This window comes from Mustelus asterias, chromosome 4 (assembly GCF_964213995.1).
Source record: "Mustelus asterias chromosome 4, sMusAst1.hap1.1, whole genome shotgun sequence".
Taxonomy (NCBI): domain Eukaryota; kingdom Metazoa; phylum Chordata; class Chondrichthyes; order Carcharhiniformes; family Triakidae; genus Mustelus; species Mustelus asterias.
Window position 1 is genome coordinate 104244336 of NC_135804.1, and position 23094 is coordinate 104267429.

A 23094-nucleotide genomic window follows, 5' to 3' on the forward strand; every position below is an offset into this window, starting at 1 on the left:
ACATAGTTGAACTAGCTGCAATTCAACTTCACAGGAGTGGCACATCCTCTTTACACTATGAGCCTAAGATGTTCATGAGGTTGAATCCCATCCTTAACCATCATCGTTATTCATTGGCCTTCAGAAGAGTGAGAGGGGACCTCATAGAAACTTATAAAATTCTAAATTAGAAAGGGTAGGTTCAGAAAGAATGTTCCTGATGGTCGGGGAGTCCGGAACTAGGAGTCATAGTTTGAGGATAAGGGGTAAACCTTTTAGCACTGAGGTGAGAAGAAATGTCTTCCCTCAAAGAACGGTGAATGTGTGGAATTCACTACCACAGAAAGTAGTTGAGGCCAAAACGTGGTGTGATTTCAAGAAGAAACTAATATAGCTCTTAGGGCTAAAGGTATCAAGGGATATAGGAGGGAGGGGGGATCGGGATATTGAATTCGATGATCAGCCATGATTAAAATAAATGGCGGAGCTTGTTCGAAGGGTCGAATAGCCTACTCTTCTTCAAGTTTCTATGTCTCTATCTTTTCATTCTCAGATCTGGCCTACTCTTGCCCCTATTTCTTATGTATTTTACATAATTTTAAGTAGGTGCTGGATTAATTTGAACATGGGGGTGATTCTCCCAAAAAAATTCTAAATGCCAAAAACTGGAATAACTCCCACCGATTTTTGTTTGCGGGATTTTCAGAACGAATCTCCCACACTTTGTGCACTGCAGAGTGCCTCAGCGTGAATTGCACTGAAAATCAGAGGGCGGGTCCTGTTCCCGCTGGGGAGGCCAGCAGCATAGTGCTGAGGGCCGCTGCGCATGCGCCAATCGATAGCGCTGTATGCGCAGTAGCCGCCGGCCTCCTGATCGTTGGCCTGCCTGCGGCCCCACATCCCTGCCCCTCCAACCCCCACCCCACCCTCCGAATGCTGGCCGGTCTGCGACCCCACATCGCTGCCCCTCCAACCCCCACCCCACCCTCCGAATGCTGGCCTCCCAGATGTCTCCAGCTACCCCCCACCTAAATGGCCAGCCCCAATCACCCCCTCCCGTCCCTCTGCTTAATGTCTCAGTGTGGAGTGGCAGCGAGACCCCAACCCCCACCGGTTCACCCCCATAGGCTCCGCTCCCTTGGCACTGCCCAATGCCCAGTGGGAAGTGCCAAGGTGTCCCTTGGGCATTGTCAGTTTGCCCTTTGGGGTCAAGGTGGCACTGCCGAGCTGGCATTGCCCAGGGACAGCCCCCCTTATCCCTGACTTCCTGCGGAGGCTCTATGGCCTCTCTTCCCTCCAGTGGGGTCGGGCCACTTTTTCCCCATTAGTGGGGAGCAGTAGTAAACCCTGCTGGAGTGAACGACACCTGGCGGGGTTGGGGGGGGAGATACTAGTGGGCCCAGAGACTTCAGTGTAAATACCAATTTAAATATTGAAATCAGCTCCGCATCAATTTCTAGCGTGGAGCTGATGACTCTAAATAACTTGGAGCCGGAGATGTGCGGAGGCCGTGGCGCCCAGTGGGGAGCCCGCTAAATGGCCTCAGCTGATGTCTCTCGGTCCATTGTGCTGCTCGAACAGCACAGCAAGCTGGGAGAATTGCCCCCCCATGAGTTTGGTAGTTACTTTTATGTCATTGTCATTCTACCACGTACTATAGTAATGCTGACTTATAAAAATCTCCTTTTTTTGCATTTGTACAACATCCCCAACATGTGAAAATGCCATGCAACTGAAAAATTCCAAATAATTTCAAATATATATGTACAAACTATAGGAAATACACAAGTTGATCAGCTTAGCTTTTCCTTTTTAGCGACTATTGCTTCTAGTAGGACCCTTCTTCAGAAAACCTGAAATTTAAGTCTACTTTTCCCTTTCACATTCTGACCAGGCTGCTTGGTTCTGATTTTATTTCAGACTTCCATGTTTATGCTGTGTGGTTATGTTTCTATTAATAGAATTGCTTTTTCTACAGGTGCTGGAAGTAAGACAGGTAGATGTAGCTTGCATCCTGATCTGTGCACTGTCATCCCCAGATCCATCCCATCTACCCTGAGCAGAGTTTCTCATACATCAAAGCTATGCACAGTGACAGAACCTTTCAGATGATCTATGGGCTGCCTTTTTACACAGATAAAAGATTATACAGTTTATCATTTACATTGAAGTCCCAGCCCTTGCCCCGATTATCTGGCAAAGGCAGATAACTTGGCAAGCGATAGAGAGGACCAAGTTTTAAGAGACACTGATATAGTGAAAGAGAGAGGATAGGAGAGGATGATTACTCATATTCACATGAATTATCTTTCCACTGGTGCTAGTATCAAATCAATTTTAACCAAAGGAATCAAGTTCAAAATAAATAACAGCTGTTTATGAAGATGAGGAGCTTACAAGTGGAGTAGTGAGTAGCAGCAATATGGGTGTAAAACAAAAAATAAGATACACCAGGAAGGTAGGCAAAGAAAAAGGGTAAATATAGAAATAATTCATTGTCCAATTTAACCTCATGGCTGGAATTCTTTGGCCTCCCAGCCGATTGTTTCCCGCCAGCAAGAGGTGGCTCATTATTTGCTAGTGGTGGGATTCCCTAGTCCCGCAGTTGTCAATGGGAATTCCCATTGATGGCACCCCACACCGGCGGGAAACCTACGGGCTGGGTGTGCTGCCAGCGGGACCGGAGAATTCCCCGGCGTGAATGGCCAGAGAATTTTGGTCCATATCTTTTATGACAATGGCCCATGCCTGGGTAAAGTCAGCAACCTCCAATATAATTGAAATTGTGGCTCCCTCCCCCTTTTTTTTTGTTCTCCTTCTCGACCTCTCTGCCTCTTCAACATCACTTCACTTCCTCTACCATTACAAGATACAGTGAAGCCATATGCCATCTCCGTGAAAGCGTTTGTACAATGCCATCCAGTAAAATAATCTCTTCAATCACTTTTTCTCTGCAGCCCCAAACCCTCCGAGCATTCGAGAAGAGCTCTGCACAGCATCTCATGACACCATTACTGTTCACTGGACCTCAGAAGATGAATTCAGCATTGTCTCTTATGAGCTGCAGTATACTATCTTCACAGGACAAGCAAACTTTATCAGTAAGTTTGAGGAAAAATTCTGGAAGTACAGTAAATCTGGAAGTTTTGTTTGGATAAGATGGCAATTGTCCATCTTGCTGTTAGTCAACCACCAAAGTCTACTAGTGACTTGTCTATCCACCCATTCCTATCTGAGGGAGATTGGCTTTTGTTAGTCCCTTTATTCATTTGTGCAGCTGATATTTGGAATTCAACGGAGCAGAGAATATTGAATCTAACTCAGAACATTTCTTTTAAACCCCTTCTTTGCCCATTGATTTTTCATTTCCTGCACATCAATCCCTCTCCCTATGGCATTGATTTTTGTTGGGATATGAATCCATGGACTTCAAGCACCCTTTGTACCTTTCATATGGCCATTCTTCACGTAGCTGTCTGTAATATATACATGTTGGCTCCAAGCTTGAAAAGCCTGTCGACAATCCCTGTTTCACCTTGACCGGATGTCAACAGATGCACTTCAAGCAAGTGTCACTGGGTATCTGTCAGATCAGAGAATCCTGGCTGATTTTTCTTCCACTTCCAATTGAGGAACTCTGATAAACACTGGTTTCCCTGCTGTGACCAGTTCAGTGCTAAACCTGGAACTCACAACTTGCCTGAGTTTGTAATCATAATATGGCAAAATGCCATCCTTCTGATAGGTCTCAGACTGAAATTCCAACCTATTTCGCAACTATTGAAAAGCATTAAAGGTCTTAGACTGTTCAAAGGATAAGAATTGTACTGGTTCATTTGATTGCTGTTGTGGACTTTGGAAATCTAAAATGACTGCCTAATTCACCTAAAAAACAACAGTTACTGCACCTCAAAATTCAGTGCTAAGAATGTTAATCCTTTTGGCATTATCTGGCACCGTGGGGAGGGGCTAATGTAATAGTATTGTCACTGGACTACTAATCCAGAGACCCGGTTCGAATCTTACTGCCAATGGTGGAATTTGAATTCAATAAAAATCTGTAATTAAAAGCATAATGATAAACATAAGAACATAAGAACCAGGAGCAGGAGTAGACCATCTGGCCCCTCGAGCCTGCTTCTCCATTCAATAAGATCATGGCTGATCTTTTTGTGGACCCAGCTCCACTTGTCCCCTCGCTCACCATAACCCTTAATTCCTTTAATGTTCAAAAATCTATCTATCTTTGCCTTAAAAACATTCAACGAGGTAGCCTCAACTGCTTCACTCCCCAGAGAATTCCACAGATTCATAACCCTTTGGGTGAAGAAATTCCTCTTCAAATCCTACATCTGTGCCCCCTTATTTAGAGAATGTCCCCTAGTTCTAGTTTTACCCGCCAATGCAAACAACCTCCCTGCTTTTATCTTATCCATTCTCTTCATAATTTGATATGTTTCCATAAGATCCCACCTCTTCTAAATTCCAATGAGTACAGTGCTAGTCTACTCAGTCCATGAGCATGAAACCATTGTCATAAAAAAAATGAGGTTCGGTAATGCCTTTTAGGGAAGGAAATCTGCCATCCTTACCTTGTCACTTGACTATAGACTCTTAAGTGTCCACTCAAAGAAAAAGGACCTAGGCACCATAAATAACCACATCAAAAACAAACTCAGTCCTGTCAAACCTGCAAAGTTCCCCTTGCCGACGTCTGTCTCACAGACTAGTCATGCCTGACATTGTCATACTCCCAGAATCATACGTTACAGACAATGTCCTGGACAATGCCATCACCATCCCTGGGTATGTCCTGCCCCACCAGCGGGTGGTGACCATACAGTTGGGAGGGAGTCACCCTAAGAGTTCTCAATAGTGACTCCAGACCCCATGATCTTTCATGGCATTAGGTCAAACATGGACAAGGAAACTTGCTGCTGATCAACTCATACTTGATGAATCAGTACACACCCATGTTGAACACCACCTGAAGGAAGGACTGAGGATTTTCTCATCAAGAGTGACTTGGTAGCACCAGTACGGATTGAGCTGGCTGAATCCTAAAGGACATAGCTGCTGGACTGGTCTGCGGCAGGTGGTGAGGGAACCAACAACAGGGGAAAATATACTTGTCCTCAATCTCAGCAACCTGCCTGCTGCAAACACGTCTGACATTGCCAGTATCTGTAGGCGTGATCACTTTGCAGTCCTTCTGGGGAGAAAGTTAGTTGACATTGTAAAAGGTTCCTCTCTCTAGGTACTGCCCCTACACGTTAAAAACAGCTGTTATCACCTGCCTTGTTAAAAGACCCACCCTTGACCATTCTGCTATTATAAACTACCAGCCCCTCTCCAACTTCCCAAAACTGTTCCACTGATAGTGGCCTCTTGGGTATCTCACACTCCTTTCAGATCAGCACTGATGTCTTTAGTTGTCAGGCACTAGGTTCAGAAATCCATTCCTAAACTTCACTCTTCTTTGCGATCCCACTGTTTGCTTACGCTTCTGAGAAACTCTTGAGAAACTTTGCTACATTCAAGGTGCTTTATATATGCAAGTTATTATTAATTACGGTAGTTCATTATATATGGAATAAAATTCCTAGACAGACTTAAAGGACGCAAATAAATAGATCTGCAGATAGATGGTATTTATCCCAAAATGCTAAAAGTGACAGGGGAGGTTTGAAAGGCACTGTTAGGCATTAGGAGGGAGTATGCTAATACTAACCCACTGCTTTTTCCAGTTCTCTGCCTCAATGTTGTCATGAGCAATTAGCTTTCTCTGCACTAACAAGATACTAGCCTAAGGCAATGTTTTATACTGCCATTAGGTTTTTGTTAAAAATGTTCTTTTTCAAATTAACTATTTTTGTTGCAAAGTATTAAGTCACAGTATGGCTAGTAAGATCAGTTCTTCTTTACAATGAAATCTCTTCCCTACGTAAGAATTCATATGTCAGCCTGTTTTAAGATGCCACCATCATTGGTAATTTAGTTCATATAAATTTATTTGAGATATCTTGTGAAAGAAGCATCTGTATCTCTGGAGAGCACTTACAAATTCACAACATTGATTCAGTATTTAAAAGCTCTTAAGTGGTGACAAGGGGAAAACATTATTTACGTGGCATGTTATTGTCATTTTCATCTCTACTTTAATTCCAACAGCAGATTCTGATCCCACTCATAACACATTTGCAACAATTAAGGAGGCAGCCATTTCTAGGAGTATTTCAAGCAGATGATGTTTTGCAACTTGGACATTTGTAAAGTATTTATATTGGGTGTTGAATGTTGATAATTCATAGTTTCTTCAGAAATTTTCCTGGCAATTCCACAGTAGTAAGCGGGGAGGAATGAACAGAGCCACAGCTACTAAAAGCTGGCATTCTCATTTTTCCAGTAGTTTTTTTGGACCTGCAGCCCTTGGAGGAGAAGTGCATGAGCATTCCTCTGGGAAAGTTGTCAGAGTTGTGCTTCCTCCTACATCACATGCACTCCATGCACAGTAGCATATGGTTATGTTACTTGATTAATAATCCAGAGATATGAATTTTACTCCATGGCAGCTATAAATTTTAAATTCAGTTAATTGAATAAATCCACAATAGAGAAAAGCTAGTGCTGGCAATGATAACGATGAAACTGCTGGATTTTCACAAAAACCCAATTCACTGGTGTCGTTTAGGGAGGAAAACTTGCCACCTTACCCAATCTGACCTATATGTAACTCCAGAATCTCAGCAATGTGGTTAATTCTTAACAGTCTTCAGCATTGAGTGACCTGCCCAGGCCAGTTCAATTGGAACTGCTATGGCAAAGGGCTACAATCGTTCAAGAAGGGCAATAAATGCTGATGTTGCCAGCAACGCCCACATTTCAGAATTATAAGAATAAAACTGTCTCAGCTAGTACGGCATTGCCTGCTCCAATTAAAGTCACTGCAGCCTTGGACCAGTTTGCCTCCGGCTCCTTCCTGACAGCCTGAGGGGGTGTCACTAACATCAGCCTGTCTGCAGTTCATGCTATGTTTGCTACATCAGACATTTTTCTTACTTTCCCCATAGACAAGTAGAAGCAACAGGAGGAGGTTCTGTGGTTCACACAGATTGTAGGAATCCCACAAGTGTAAGTGTCATTGACTGCATGCAGGTCACTCTGTTGGCTCCTTCACATGCCCTCATTGCCTCCATGAATCACAGGCACTTCCATTCCATTTATATGTGACTGTGGTCTGATCACCACAACACATCACACAGGTCTGCGCCTGCTTTCCTGGCAGCTGCCGTGATGCCTTTACTTTGCACCTAACCTGTGCCTCATTATACCTTACCTGCTGATTGGTGCAACTGATGCTAATCACTCCCATATTAATCTTCTGTCCCTGCCAAAATGGTTTTACTTGTACCAGGCATAAAAATCACAACACAGTGCAATCATTTAAAAAATATATAGCTTGCAGAAACAACCAGAGGGAGTCAAGTTTGGTGCTGGCAGCTAGATCCAATTAGTTGCCCCTACTCCAGGGTTTGTCATGACACATTTTTGTAGATTCATTTACCTGCCCGAGCTTCAGTGCTGGAAAGGAGCAACAGGAATCCAAAATGTATCAGAGTTTACAGCTGTGAGTAGGGCCACCAGTGTCAGGGCTTTCTGACTACTGATCGTTAGGAAACTGTAAATTCTCTCCAAACATAGTGGAGGTATAGCATTTAAAGTTCCTGAGTATAAATTGCTCCACCATCCTTAGCCCTTCAGTCATTATCTTAGAATCACTACAGTTCAGAAGGAGGCTATTCGGCCCATCAAGTCGGCGCTGACAACAATCCCACCCAGGCCCTAACCCCACACATTTACCTTGCTAATCCCTGGACACTCGGGTCAATTTAGCATGGCCAATCAACCGAACCCGCACATCTTTGGACTGTGGGAGGAAACTGGAGCACCCGAAGGAAACCCACGCAGACTCGAGGAGAATGTGCAAACTCCACACAGGCAGTTGACCCAAGCCGGGAATCGAACCCGGGTCCCTGGCGCTGTGAAGCAGCAGTGCTAACCACTGTGCCATCATGCCGCCATCAGGATCCCGAGGACAGTTAATCAGAGCTTTCCTTGGAGAAAAGAAGGATGAGAGGAAGTTTGCTGGAGCTTTTCAAAATCAGGAGGGTTTTGGACAGAGTAGATAACTGTTCCCATTCATGAAAGGATCGAGAATGAGAGGGCACTGATTTAAAGTGATTTGTAAAAGAAGCAAAAGGAATAAGAGACATAAACATTTTCAGGCAGCGAGTTGGTAGAGTCTGGAATGCACTGCCTGAGAGTGTTGTGGAGACAGGTTCATTCGAAGCATTCAAATGTGCAGGGTTATGGGGAGAAGGTGGAAGAATGGCACCAAGTAAATTACTCCGTTGGAGAACCGGTGCAGACACGATGGGCTAAATGGTCTCCTTCCGCACTGTACAAATTCCGTGAGTTCACTAGACTTGCCTGCACTGGCACATCTAGGAAACATTACCCCATGGGATAAACAATGAGGCTAGATGTCACTAACTTCCGTTGCAGTGGTATCTTGGGCTTGTTTCTGTTAAAGGTGCAAACACAGCTCTACCTCAACAGAGAAACCCTAAGGCTATGTCAAAGGGAGGAGAGCCGAAAAAACAAGTCTCCAACCTTCTTTTCTGATCATTATATCCAGGCAAACGGCTTCTCAAGGACTAGGGTTCAGAAGATTAGTCTTTGCTTGTTAACATTAATAACTTCATTATAGATACTGTGGGCTGTCTGCCCGTTTACTGCAGGGTGAAAAAGCACCCTCACCAAGATACCTTCAACAAGCTGCCCAATTTATAGAGCAGCGCCAGGCAGTACAGTTCCCACGTGCTTGAATGTGGTTACTTTTCTACATTAAGGATAACTCGATACAACTTCTATCAGATTTCTCAGTTTATCTCCAACTCTTGGAAATTTCACAAGTGCATTGACAAGTATGCTCAAATGATGGGGTTAATTGCAGTTTAGGCGGAAGCATCTCAATAAATAAACCATTGAAGGAAATAAACATTCTCATAGACAGCATGCAGGTATGCTACAGAATATTTATTTGAGATAAAATAAAAGTTTAACATAGCAACTGATTTTTCAATATAATTTATTTCAAAAATAGCAATAGCTTGCACTGATAATATAGAAACATGTCCCAAGGTGCTTCAAAGAAGTGTAATCAGACAATGATGGATGTAGAGACAAAGAAGGAGATATTAAGAGTACTAACTAACAGCTTGATCAGGGTTTAAAGAAGGCCTGAAAAGGGGGAGAGAAGGCAAGATGGGACAAAGGGATTTAGAGAGGGAATTCCAAAATCTGAAGCTTACAGGCTGAATGGCAGTTGCCAATGGTGGGTGAAAAGAGTGGGGCAGGGGGTGGAGATAGACAAGAGGTCAAACTCAGAGAATTGTGTCTCTGGATAGTGGGAGGGAGGCAGTTATGTTAAGGCTAGAGAATGCTACAGAGAAAAGAAGGAAAGTCATAGACTAGTGTAAAGTTGAGAATGAAAATTTGGAATTGGAGATGCTGGGGAATTGGAAGCCAAATTAGGTTATCAAATGATGTAGGATAGTAGATCTTGGTGTGGACGAGGATGCTAGCAGTATAACATTGTGTAAGGTGAACCTCAAAGGGTAAAAAGTGGGAGGCCAAGCAGGAAAGCATTGAAATAAGAGAGTATGGACAGGACCAAGGCATGGGTCAGCTTGGGCCAGAGCAGTGGAGGAGGTGACCATGGTGTAGGCTTTGAAGTAGGTTATCATTCTGACGGGGAGCTCAGCTCAGGTTGAATAGCAGCACAAAATTGGGAACAGTCTGTTTTAGCTTGGGAGGGGGTGGGGAGGAGGATTCAATCGTCAGTGAGACAATAGACTGATTAGTCACTAGGGCTTCAATGTTTAACAGGATGAAATAGCAGCTTATCCAAGACTGGATAATGGGATAAACAGTGCAAAAACACAAAAGCATGGCTAAGATGTTAAGAGGCGGGGCCCTCAGTGCACATGTAAAAAAAGCATTATGGGCTGGATTTTCCCCTCAGTTTCCCGACATTTCAGTCTCGCCTCCTGAGTGACATTGCCCACACATTGTGCCTTCCCCTCTTCAAATCAAGGGGCACAGCCTCTTTAGGTAAAGCAGAGGCAGAAATGGAGGTGGGCATTTGCCCAGGTGACCATTTGGAAGATTTGTCTCTGTTCACTGGGACACTGGTCCAACTATATGTGCGTGTGAGGTCCTGTAATCTTCACCCTTGCCACCCCATTCACCCATCCCTCACTCATGTCACCCATCCCATATACCCTTCCATATTTCCATATCCGTCCATATCTTCACTTGTCCCCCATTCTCCCCTCACATCTTAATCCTCCCATACCCACTCGCACAGTATCCATGATGTCCAGAACTGTTGAGCCCTATAATAACATTAGGGAGTCTTTGAGATGCTCATGAAACTGTCAATATAAACAAAGACTAATTCAAAATTTATTTTAAAAAACATAATCTGATTATGTGGTCATAAAACAGTCAGGATCTCATGGTCTCCTTGAAAGCTATATCCACAACACTTAGGACTGAATGCATGGGTGGAATTTGATGCTCCCATGGTGGAGCAATTTGGAGGGGATGGGGAGGTGGGGACATTTCTTCTGTTGGAAAGGTCCAGGAAGGGAATCCCACCACCTTCCTTGCCTTCCCACTCAGACAACCCGCTATTGGCTTTTAATTGCAGCCTTTGGGGGGAGGTTGTGGGTGGGGGTGCTTGCTTAAAGGTGCTCCATATCTGATTGAGGGACCTGACAGCAGAAATGATGACCCACCAAGAGTCACCTCATCTCTTTTCCTCCAGTCTCCTTGCCCATGACTCCTATCCTTCCCTCATTCACCACTCACCATGGATCCCTGGTGAAGGTCCAAATATATTGCCGGCAGCCTCCTCCACTAGTAGTGGCACTGTTGGAAATGGAGAGCTGCTGGCCTCTGATTGCCTGGTGTGATTTTTGCCACACTGAGCGAAATGCAGCAATTAAATGTCTCCTGTGGCACTTGGAGCTTCAGCATCAGGTTTCCCTTGCCAATTAGAAACGTAATCCCCTCAAGGTTGCCGGAGATCAGGTTAATGGTGGTATTGCCAGCTTCGGTGGCAGTCATCAAGCCCCCTGCTGGCCTTATTAAATTTTGCAACATTATTGGGGGTTTGGAACTCAAATAAGCATGCGTTATGAAATTCTATTGAATGACTGTATCAACAACCTCTGCTGGGCTGAATCCATTAGTGTGTTTGCAACTTGGTGAAGCATTCATAATAGGATTCCATTGCACAGCGTATATAAAAAGCATCCAATGCTGAATATATTAACACTTTTGAAGTCAGTGAAATTGCTCAGCCATCTGGTTAACCTTAAAAGCAGGGGAACAGTGTCTAAGTTTTAATTATGATTAAAGGATTAAATCACAGGGGACAACTGACACAATCAAATCTGAAAATCAATACAGTTCAATGCAGAACAACACCTTGTCCACTGGATAATGTACTCTAATGCATCTGAATCTTTTCCACTATCACATTGCTGGTTAATTTCATGTTCAGTTACCTTTTAAGACAAACCCCTATCATTAATCACTGTATTTAAAATGTATTTAATTGTCATACAACATTATAATCTGATATGTGAAGTTGCCAGCACCTTTTGACCTGTCAAAAGGTTCCCAACTCCAGACTTACACTGTGCTATGGCTCATAACTCCTCTGAACTCCTTGACGAACCATGTCACCTTCAGAAGCCAATGCGACGCCACGAAAATTGCAGGGATTCTAAAATGCCCACCTCCGTAATGGAGCTGGCCAGGTAGGAGTGCTGTGTGTAGGCCTGTTATCCACCCTCCCTCCCATGCTGATCAAAAGAGCCAGCAGCAGAATGGGACTGTGACCTCTGCTTTCTGGCCTCCCCTGTCTTAATTCCACCCGCTCAACGTGAGTTTGTCTTGCATGGGACAGGAAAATCTAGCCCAATGTCACCAGACGATGTGGGATGATAGAGAAAGAGAAACATGCCATGGATAGATCTGTAGGGGACTCTAAATGTAATGGGCAAACCCTAACTAAAAACACCTGTAACTCTTTACTCGCAAACATCATCAGTCCTTTAAAACTCTTCTATCTCAAGTGTGTATATAATTAATGGAGGAAGAAAGTAAAATCTGATGGATTGGTTCTGACAGGTACTTGTCCTGTCCTCCAAATAACCTGATTGATAGATAGTGACAACTTTCACTTCCAGTGCAAAAGGCTGAGTTTCTTGTGAAACAGTAACAAGCTGTCCCATGGGCTAAAATGCTGTCAGCTTAAAACAATCCCTCTTTTCTCACTGCGCACATATTTAGTATCCTGTACCTTATCTCAGCATGCCAGCCCGTGTGCTTAGTGAGTGTCTTTCACTTCATCATCTTACTCTGGAAATCCTATTATATAAGGTTATAACTGGTTCTGAATAAATAACTATTCATTGAATCTTTTCGAGGGAGAAAATAAAAGTAAAAGAAATACATGTGACCAAAAAGCTTTGGGGCGAGCTCCCCACCAGCGGGCAGCTGGCAGCCGACACCACTGGAGTAAAAGGGGGGACCCCCAGCAGGTCAAGAGTAAGGAGGGGGGTGTCTCCTGGGCAGTGCCAGCTTGGCATTGCCAGCCTTTGGGCACTGCCCAAAGGGCAAAGTGGCAATGCTCAGGGAGCAACTTGGCACTGCCCACCAGGCACGGGCAGTGCCATGGGGACGGAGCCAGAGGGGGGTGGAGCCTGTGGGGGAGATCAGTGGGGGTGCAGGGTCCCACTGCCACTCTGCGCTGGGATCAGTGACTGAGGGAGGGAGGCCAGCAATCAGGCTGGCCAGCAGGGTGGGGGGGGGGGGGGGGGGGGAGGTGGGGGTGTCGGGACTGCAAGGTGGGCGCGGGGGGGAGAACGGGAGAGTTGGGGGGGATCAAAGGGGAGGCCGGCGATCGGGGGCTCTGGGGGGTCGGAGGGACAGCGATGTGGGGTTGCTGTGCTGGACAGCGATCAGGAAACCAGCAGTGCAGGACTACTGTGTATTTGCCGATCTCCGCTATGACAGATTGGCGCAGGCGCAGTGGCCCATTCAGCGCCATGCTGCCGGCCTCTCCAACGGTAATAGGCCCCACCCACTGATTTTTAGTGAGATTCACGCTAGGGCTCTCTCTGATGCACAGAGTGTGGGAGATTCATTTTGAAAATCCTGCTGAAAAAAACAGTGGGCTTTACTCCTGTTTTCACATGAATTTTGGTACTTAGAAATTTTGGGGCAAAATCCCACCCTTCATCTTTCTTTTAAATAAGGCAGCTATTTGCCTATTAAGAGATACTTCTATTTTTGTGTTAGGTCTTGAATCCTATTCCTTGTCAGCCTTTCAAACTCCTTGGACATACACATAAGAACGCAATGCAGTACAAAATGGAGCGCTCTCTTAATAGTTACAGATGGAAAGATATGTACTGAAGTTATTTTCTTTGTCCTTTTATCGTATAAATATTGGCTACTCAGCAAATAAATATCTAATCTAAATATAACAGACAGTTAAGATTACTGTCTGGATCTCCACATTTAATGACTTAATTGAAACAAATAAAGAGTTCCAAAATAAAATTTCCCTGAGGTGGGAATTGACAGCTGGAGTGAGTCAGGGCACAGCAGAGTTTGTAACGATGAAGAAAGCAAACTGTGATTTAACAGGAAGGTTGTGAGATGATTGGCTGGTGAGTATTGCTGCTGTTTTACCTTTTCTCCAAAGTTAGGGAGTGAGTCTAAGTCGCTGGAAAATTTAAAATGTAGCTGTTCTAAAGGAAGGGGGTGAGTACAGCATTCAGTTTTCTTATGTTTGAGTGTTGTTAACACAAGGGAAGTGAGTACTGGTGAATATTTCTCTTTTAAGTAGTAAAGTTTATCAGTAGCTTTGATAAGGTCCCCCAAGGTCCCCCATGGTCGGCTTATGATGAAAGTGAGGAGGTGTGGGATAGAGGGAAAGTTGGCCGATTGGATAGATAACTGGCTATCTGATCGAAGACAGAGGGTGGTGGTGGATGGAAAATTTTCGGACTGGAGGCAGGTTGCTAGCGGAGTGCCACAGGGATCAGTGCTTGGTCCTCTGCTCTTTGTGATTTTTATTAATGACCTAGAGGAGGGGGCTGAAGGGTGGATCAGTAAATTTGCTGATGACACCAAGATTGGTGGAGTAGTGGATGAGGTGGAGGGCTGTTGTAGACTGCAAAGAGACATAGATAGGATGCACAGCTGGGCTGAAAAATGGCAGATGGACTTTAACCCTGATAAATGTGAGGTGATTCATTTTGGTAGGACAAATTTAAATGTGGATTACAGAGTCAAAGGTAGGGTTCTGAAGACTGTGGAGAAACAGAGAGATCTTGGGGTCCATATCCACAGATCTCTGAAGGTTGCCACTCAAGTGGATAGAGCTGTGAAGAAGGCCTATAGTGTGTTAGCTTTTATTAACAGGGGGTTGGAGTTTAAGAGCCGTGGGGTTATGCTGCAACTGTACAGGACCTTGGTGAGACCACATTTGGAATATTGTGTGCAGTTCTGGTCACCTCACTATAAGAAGGATGTGGAAGCGCTGGAAAGAGTGCAGAGGAGATTTACCAGGGTGCTGCCTGGTTTGGAGGGTAGGTCTTATGAGGAAAGGTTGAGGGAGCTAGGGCTGTTCTCTCTGGAGCGGAGGAGGTTGAGGGGAGACTTAATAGAGTTTTATAAAATGATGAAGGGGATAGATAGAGTGAACGTTCAAAGACTATTTCCTCAGGTGGATGGAGCTATTACAAGGGGGCATAACTATAGGGTTCATGGTGGGAGATATAGGAAGGATGTCCGAGGTAGGTTCTTTACGCAGAGAGTGGTTGGGGTGTGGAATAGACTGCCTGCAGTGATAGTGGAGTCAGACACTTTAGGAACATTTAAGCGGTTATTGGATAGGCACATGGAGCACACCAGGGTGATAGGGAGTGGGATAGCTTGATCTTGGTTTCAGATAAAGCTCGGCACAACATCGTGGGCCGAAGGGCCTGTTCTGTGCTGTAATGTTCTATGTTCTATGTTCTAGGTGCAACATTTACAATCTAATAAATGAGACGAGTGGCAGGGCAGCTCCTGCCTCCTGCGTGCACATTCTGTGCTATGTGAGGGCACTTCCATATCCATGATAAGCAGATGTACAGGAAGTGTCAGTGGTTGCAGCAGCTCGAGCTGGGTTTCAGAGCTTGAGCAGCAGTTGGCATCATTGCACAGAATCTGAGAGGTTGAGAGCTTTGAGAATAATGATGTAATCACCTCACAGCTTAAAAGTATACAGGGTGAATGGGTGACCACCAGGCAGTCCAAAAGAAACAGATAGTGCAGGAGTCCTCTAAGTGCATCTAACTTTATAACCAGTATTCAGCTCTGAATGCTAATGAAAGTGAAGATTCATCTGGGGGATGCAGCCACAGCCAGGTCCCTGGTACGACATTGGCTCAGCTGTTCAAGAGACATAAAGAAGATCAGAAGAACAATAGTGTTGGTTAGGGGAATAGACAGGTGTTTCTGCAGCTGCAGATGTGAATCCAGGATGGTATGTTGCGACGTCAAGACTGCAGAGTACCCTGAGTGGGGAGGAGGATGACCAGCCAGTAGTCGCGGTCCACATCGGTACCAATGATATGGGTAGAAAGATAGAAGTGTTCCTACAATCAGAATTTACGGAGTTAGGCAAGAAATTAGCGAGCAGGACTTCAAAACATTCATTTCCGGATTACTCCCAGTACCACGCGCAGCTGAGATCAGAAATCAATAAACCAGATGAATGTGTGACTGGAAAAGTGCTGCTAAAGAGAGGCCCTTGGCTTCCTGGGACATTGGGACCAGGTCTAAACAAAACCAAAACCAAAATGTCCTTGTGGGGAGATTTGCTGGTGCTATTGGAGAGGATTTGAATGTACTTGGCAGGGATGTGGGAACCAAAAGGTAAGCTAAAAAGGTCTACATAATGCTGGGAAAGACAGATGACACTCAAGTAGGAAATAATCAGTAAATTAGGTGGGTTCAGAAACCATCGAAACCCTACAGTGCAGAAAGAGGCCATTCGGCCCACCGAGTCTGCACCGACAACAATCCCACCCAGGCCCTATCCCCGTATCCCTACATATTTACCTGCTAATCCCTTTAACCCTCATATTTACCCACTAATCCCTCTAATCAACACATCCCGGGACACTAAGGGGCAATTTAGCTTGGCCAATCAACCTAACCCGCACATCTTTGGACTGTGGGAGGAAACCGGAGCACCCGGAGGAAACCCACGCAGACACGGGGAGAATGTGCAAACTCCGCACAGACAGTGACCCGAGCCGGAAATCGAACCCAGGTCCCTGGAGCTGTGAAGCGGCAGTGCTAACCACTGTGCTACCGAAGAAAGTAGTAAAATCTAAATTAGGGCTACTGTGCAAGTATGTGAATGTGCAGGGTGTGGTTAATAAGACTGATGAGAGAGCCACACAGATGATGTGACTATAACTCAGTTATGGCTCAAAGAAATACGGGATTGGTGGCACATTTTGGTGCATGGATGGCCACACTTAGGCCAAGGATTTTCCATTCCTGCCACGGTGAGCATCATTGCATGTGGAATAGGAAAATTTGGAGATCGGTCAAAGATCAACACTCCAAATATTCCCAGCCGACTCGTGACAACGCCTACCACTGGAACAGAAAATCCAGGTTAGTTTTTTTTTGGAAGAAATTTGTTCTTTTTTCCCCACATTCCGACCCAGCACCATTTTCCTCTGGCATTTTTGCGGATCAGGAGTGTGCTAAACCTGCTTTTACTGAGGTCAGGTTCATTTTAAATGGGGTTGAAAATCAGATTTCCTCCCACACACCATTTTCATCTGTTGGTGTGGGGTTTGGGAAAGCCACTTGAAAGCAGATCAGGTTCGAAAGTTTTGTGAAAAAACTGGAAAGCCTGCTGAGGAGTCCAGAACATTCTGAAAGGTACGTGTAAAGTGTTTCCACAGTTTCAAGTGTCATTATCAGGAGCTGTATTGTAATGCGTTTTAAATACAGGGATCTGTCTTTTAAATATAAGCTGACCTTGATATTGAGCAGCCGTGTTCAAATGCCTTTCAGTGATTTTCCAATGGTGGAGCCCCAGTATGCATTGAAAAATGCAAAAACAATTCCTGTTAATTTTTGCTGTCATAGAATCCTACAGTGCAGAAGGAGGCCATTCAGCCCATCGAGTCTGCACCGACCACAGTCCCACCAAGGCCCTATCCCCATAACCCCATGCATTTACCCTAGCCAGTCCCCCTGACATTAAGGGGCAATTTACCACGGCCAATCCATCTTACCAGCACATCTTTGGACTTTGGGTGGAAACCGGAGCACCCAGAGGAAACACACGCAGACACAGGGAGAATGTGCAAACTCCGCACAGACAGTGACCCAAGCCAGGAATCGAACCCGGGTCCCTGGCGCTGAGGCAGCAGTGCTAACCACTGTGCCACCGTGCCACCCATCTTTTCTACTTTTTTTTGTATTCATTCATGGGATGTGGGCATCACTGGCCAGACCAGCATTTGTTACCCACCCTTAATCGCACTTGAGATGGTGGCCGTGAGCTGCTTTCTTGATCCGCTGCAATCCATGTCGTGTAAGTATACATGTTATAGCACTGTTAGGATTTATGATTTGTAGTTGACTGTGATTTAAACTGCTCTGGGTGATTTAAAAAAAACTGATTTTGACACTTGTAATAAATCTAACTCCCTGCGCATCCACATTGGTTCACAAGCACCCTGCTTGGAAATTTAAGTGAGCACCTTCTGTCTTTTCCTTCCCAGAGAGTAGTTTATGATTTGGATAGCAGGTCCCTCTGCACAGTCGCACGATGTAATTTTTCTCCATTTAAATAATATTCCAATTTACTATTATTTCTTCCAAAGTGGATAACCTCACATTTGCTAACGTTATATTCCATCTGCCAGATCCTCGCCCACTCGCCAATATTAACACTTGGCTGAGTTTCAAGTGATAATAGGGTTCCGCGCAGTATGTAATTCAACTGAGATAAGAACATAAGAACATAAGAAATAGGAGCAGGAGTAGGCCATCTGGCCCTTCGAGCCTGCCCCGCCATTCAACAAGATCATGGCTGATCTGAAGCGAATCAGTTCCACTTACCCGCCTGCTCCCCATATCCCCTAATTCCCTTATCAATCAGAAAACTATCTACCCGTGATTTAAACATATTCAACGAGGAAGCCTCCACCACTTCAATGGGCAGAGAATTCCAGAGATTCACTACCCTCTGAGAGAAGAAGTTCCCCCTCAACTCTGTTCTGAACCGGCCCCCCCTTATTTTGAGGCTGTGCCCTCTAGTTCTGGTTTCCCTTCTAAGTGGAAAGAATCTCTCCACCTCTACCCTATCCAGCCCCTTCATTATCTTATATGTCTCTATAAGATCACCCCTCATCCTTCTAAACTCCAACGAGTACAGACCCAATCTGTTTAATCTCTCCTCATAAGCTACACCCCTCATCTCCGGTATCAACCTGGTGAACCTTCTCTGCACTCCCTCCAAGGCCAATATATCCTTTCGCAAATAAGGGGACCAAAACTGCACACAGTACTCTAGTTGCGGCCTCACCAGTGCCTTGTACAGTTGCAGCAAGACCTCCCTGCTTTTATATTCTATCCCCCTCGCGATAAAGGCCAACATTCCATTCGCCTTCTTGATCACCTGCTGCACCTGCAGACTGAGTTTTTGCGATTCGTGCACAAGGACCCCCAGGTCCCTCTGCACAGTCGCACGATGTAATTTTTCTCCATTTAAATAATATTCCAATTTACTATTATTTCTTCCAAAGTGGATAACCTCACATTTGCTAACGTTATATTCCATCTGCCAGATCCTCGCCCACTCGCTCAGCCTATCCAAATCTCTCTGCAGACTTTCCGCGTCCTCCACGCAATTCGCTTTCCCACTCACCTTCGTGTCATCAGCAAACTTTTCAAGATGTTGTAATAACAGATTGTCTCTTTGATGTGATTTCTGGTTTACTGACACAAACTCATTGGATCAATTAACTTAAAAAAAGATTCAATTTCTTAGCTTCTGAAATACAATAGATTTTGAAATTGATCAGCAAACACATCAAGAATTGATTCTTCATGGATCCTGAATTGAAACAAGTTTAAGCATCCTTCCTGAGGGCCCCCCAGGGATTGGGGGAAATCTGCCAGGGTTTTCACCCGAGTTCACTCTCCAGCCAGATGAGTTACGGATGTTGAATTAGGACAGGAATATCCTCAACTTTGATGGTTTCTTTGGGTGAATAGCAAAGTGACACTCGCTGTTTAGATGTGTACATTTGGGGAGGGTTGCCCATGTCACTGTACTCCGGTTAGAGTCACCAACTTTAATAGCAGACATAGGAAAAGAGAAAAAGGAAAAGAGGAGACAAAAATAAGCAAAGGAAAAAAAACTTAGTATGATTGATGGTTCTTCAAAGATTGCAGTATTTCCTTACTTCTATAAAGGATCCACCTAAATTGGCTGAAGTATAGAATGGGGATACAATGCAAACTGTCATAATATAAAATGGCACATCTCGCATGCCTTTCTTGCCATCACACTTATCCATCTTTTGAAATGTCATAGCAAATTTGGGTGACATTTTTATAAAATGAATATGAATGAAAGAATGTCAAAGTCAGAATATCCCAAGTCAGAGTTAACTTTACTGATGCCTTTTAAAAAAAACAAGTCAGGGATCTGATCTGCAGTGAGAATCCGAATTAAAATTAAAATACGCACAATCAGTATTCATTTATCAACAATTCAACTCAGTGCCTTAGCAAGGACACAACTTCAATTAACTACAGAATAATTAATTGTGCATCACACAGCATGACACTCCTGTCCTTTTAAAATGGCTTGTCATCCAACTTTAGTGGTTCCAACTTATTAGGAGCAATGTAGCATGAAATGTGTTGCTCGTTTAATAATCTAGGCCACAATATTCGAGTGGAAAGGTAGAAGTCGGAAGGATCAGCCACAGTGGTAATCAAAATTGGGGTAGGAACCAAGATCTGCCAAATTTCGGTTCTGTGCATTCAACAATTCAACTTCTTGTTAAGTGGTGCAGGTGAGTTTTCCATCATACCTCACCAAGGCCACTGGGTACAATTCCAAAAGCCCCTCTCATTCCACATATGACTGAATGTCTTCTTTGTCAGAGTCATAGTTTATAGATAATAGATAAATTCAAACTCTATGCTCTCCAATGGAGTTTTTTGTTCAAAAACTCAAATGTTTGATTCTTTTGTTGTGCTTATTCCTTTATTTAGCCATAACTCTTCTCATTACAGGTTTGTACAATTCCATTGATAGTTGGATGATTGTTCCCAACATCAAGCAGAACCATTACACTGTGCATGGACTACAATCTGGGACCAGATATATCTTTATTGTGAAGGCAATCAACCAGGCTGGCAGTCGCATCAGTGAACCGGCTCGACTGAAGACTAATAGTAAGTATTCCCTTATGATTTCTTAGCCGTGTTGTTTACTCAAGACTGCTAATTAACTGTTAATTAACTAGAAACCACCAGTTGGCCTCATCCACTCCTTTGACAATTAACAAACTTCAGGACAGAATTATCCATTAAGTTAACAAGTGAATAAATTTTATTTTGACCTCACAGCTTCTTCTCTGCTGCCATCAGACTTTTGAATGGACTGACCTTGCATTAAATTCATCTTTCTCTATTGTATTCTGCACTCTCGCCTTTCCTTCTCTATGAATAGTATACGTTGTATGGCGCACAAGAAACAATATTTTTCACTGTATAGTAATACATGTGACAATAATAAATCAAATCAAATCATCTTACTTAGCAATGGGCTCTCCTCAGGTTGATATCACCCTTTTGGATAATGTAAGCAATAGTTTGGTTTTGCTAAAAACATAAAGACAGTATGTAGCTGAAGCATTTACACTTCCATTTCAGTTAGCTAATCTCAGCTAGGTGAGCAGGAGACATGTTAAAATGCCACCAAGAACCCCTTGGTTAGAGAGGGGGGGAAGTAGCTTCTCCTCCTGTTGGCTATTCAGTGATTGCTGCTAGAAAATGCCTGTGTGAATGATAATTGAGCTAGGATTAGGCTTGGAATCAGCCTCCAGAGCCTAGCGAAAGTCACTTTGTAAGGTTTACTTGTTATCACTCTGTACCATGTTTATGCTGAATGGAATGCATAATGATGTGTTGTGACAATACAATAATAATAAAAGATTTAATTTCCTCTGGTGGTACACTGGTTACCGTGTTTGAGTTATATTCCTTTGTGTGCTGTTTAAATGCAATTAACAGATCTATTACATTACAATTGCACACATAGGGATTTTACATGAATACAATAACCACGTGCAATTAGGAGGAAATGAAAATTCTCACCAGGACCCTTTTGAAGAGCGTTCAAAAGGAATGTGAACTTTAGTGTTAATTTTTATGTCTATTTCTGTCAAAAGTCTCCTTCACACAGTAAATTTAATGAAGTAATCAAAGGCTTGATATTTTTATTCAAAAACTATTTTATCACTGTTTATATTTGGGGTCAAATTTCAGAGCATGAAATCAAAGAATAAAACACAGAAGACTATTCATAAGCAAAACAGAACAGAGAGATGGTTGAGTCCTGGCAGTGCAAGGGAGATAGATTTACGTACTAAGTTGAAATAAGACATCGCAGAAACATTTCTGAACGAGATCTACTGATGTTGGTCGTTGTTTAAAGCAAAAATATTGAAAAACAATAGAAATGAACTGAAAATTCAACTTCATTTTTCCCCCTCCTTCCTCTCTCAGTCAACTCTCACAATTTCACAAGCGAGCAGCCCAATGGTAGCTCACGCTATTCTCACTGTGGAAGTATCCAAGAGCTGTTCAATCTTGAGGAGGTGACACAGTAAAGATCAATTCTGTAATCGCCTAATGGTTATATGTCACACATTCCAAAGAGAATCACTTGATAAATATCAGAAGCAGGAATCACGACTCATTCTACTCCTTAACCAGGACTACGTTGCCAATTCCTGCATCTCAATAATTATTTACAAAATAACTAAATAGTACAGGTCAAAGTAAGGATCAAACCTTAGACCTTTTGATCTGTATAACTAAGTGTTACATTGGGAAGTACGTTTAACTACTTGGCAGTCCAAGTTCAACAGCCTATTTAAACAGTAGAACTCTACTCTCTCTCCACAGATGCTGTCAGACCTGCTGAGATTTTCCAGCATTTTTCTGTTTTTGTTTTAGATTCCAGCATCCGAAGTATTTTGCATTTATCTAAACATTCAGCAACTCCATCTTTAAAAAAATAGTTCTTAGTCCAGGAAGGTGTCAAGTTCAATCTGTCAGGACGGTATGGCTGGATGCTGTGTCCACTCAGTTAGAGAGGGTAAAAATCAGACTATAGTTCTGCTTCTAATGAATCTCCAATTTGTGAGCCTTTGAAAGAAAAGACTTGTATTTCTGTTGTGCTTTCACAGCCATTGAACATCCCAAAGTGTTTCAGAGCCAATGAAGTGTCACCATTGTAAAGGTTGAACTCTTTTTCAGCTTTGATGCTCTTTTTATTCAACTAACCTGATGGTGCTCAGGAATAACAAATGAAGAAAGGTTGCTTGCACTAGACAGCACTAAGCCAAGTTGGATACTCACGGTTGCACAGCTGCTCACTGCTATGTGGAGGGAGTGCTACATTGTCAGAGGTGCCCTTTTACAGATAATTAAACAAACAGAGACTGTGACTGCTCTCCCAGATAGGTGTGAAAGATCCATTGGCAATATTTGAAGAAAGGGGTAAAGTATGAGGGGATTCCCATGATGTCCTAGACAAAAACTTACCACCCAATCACTAAAATTATTATTTGGTCATGTATTTCATTGCAATTATTTAAACCTTGCTGGGTCCAAGTTTGTTACTGTGCAAACCGACATTAG

The 23094-nt window shown here is 43.6% G+C and overlaps 1 protein-coding gene across 5 annotated transcripts in view; it reads left to right on the forward strand.

Annotated features, from left to right (window-relative positions):
• mid2 (midline 2) overlaps positions 1-23094 on the forward strand; it is a 277273-nt gene that overhangs the window by 245623 nt on the left and 8556 nt on the right. For all 5 annotated transcript variants that reach the window (XM_078211507.1, XM_078211504.1, XM_078211503.1 and 2 more), the window contains exons 7-8: positions 2937-3080; positions 20458-20619. In XM_078211507.1, coding sequence (XP_078067633.1) covers positions 2937-3080; positions 20458-20619 — 306 coding nt within the window. The remainder of the gene's footprint in view (positions 1-2936; positions 3081-20457; positions 20620-23094) is intronic.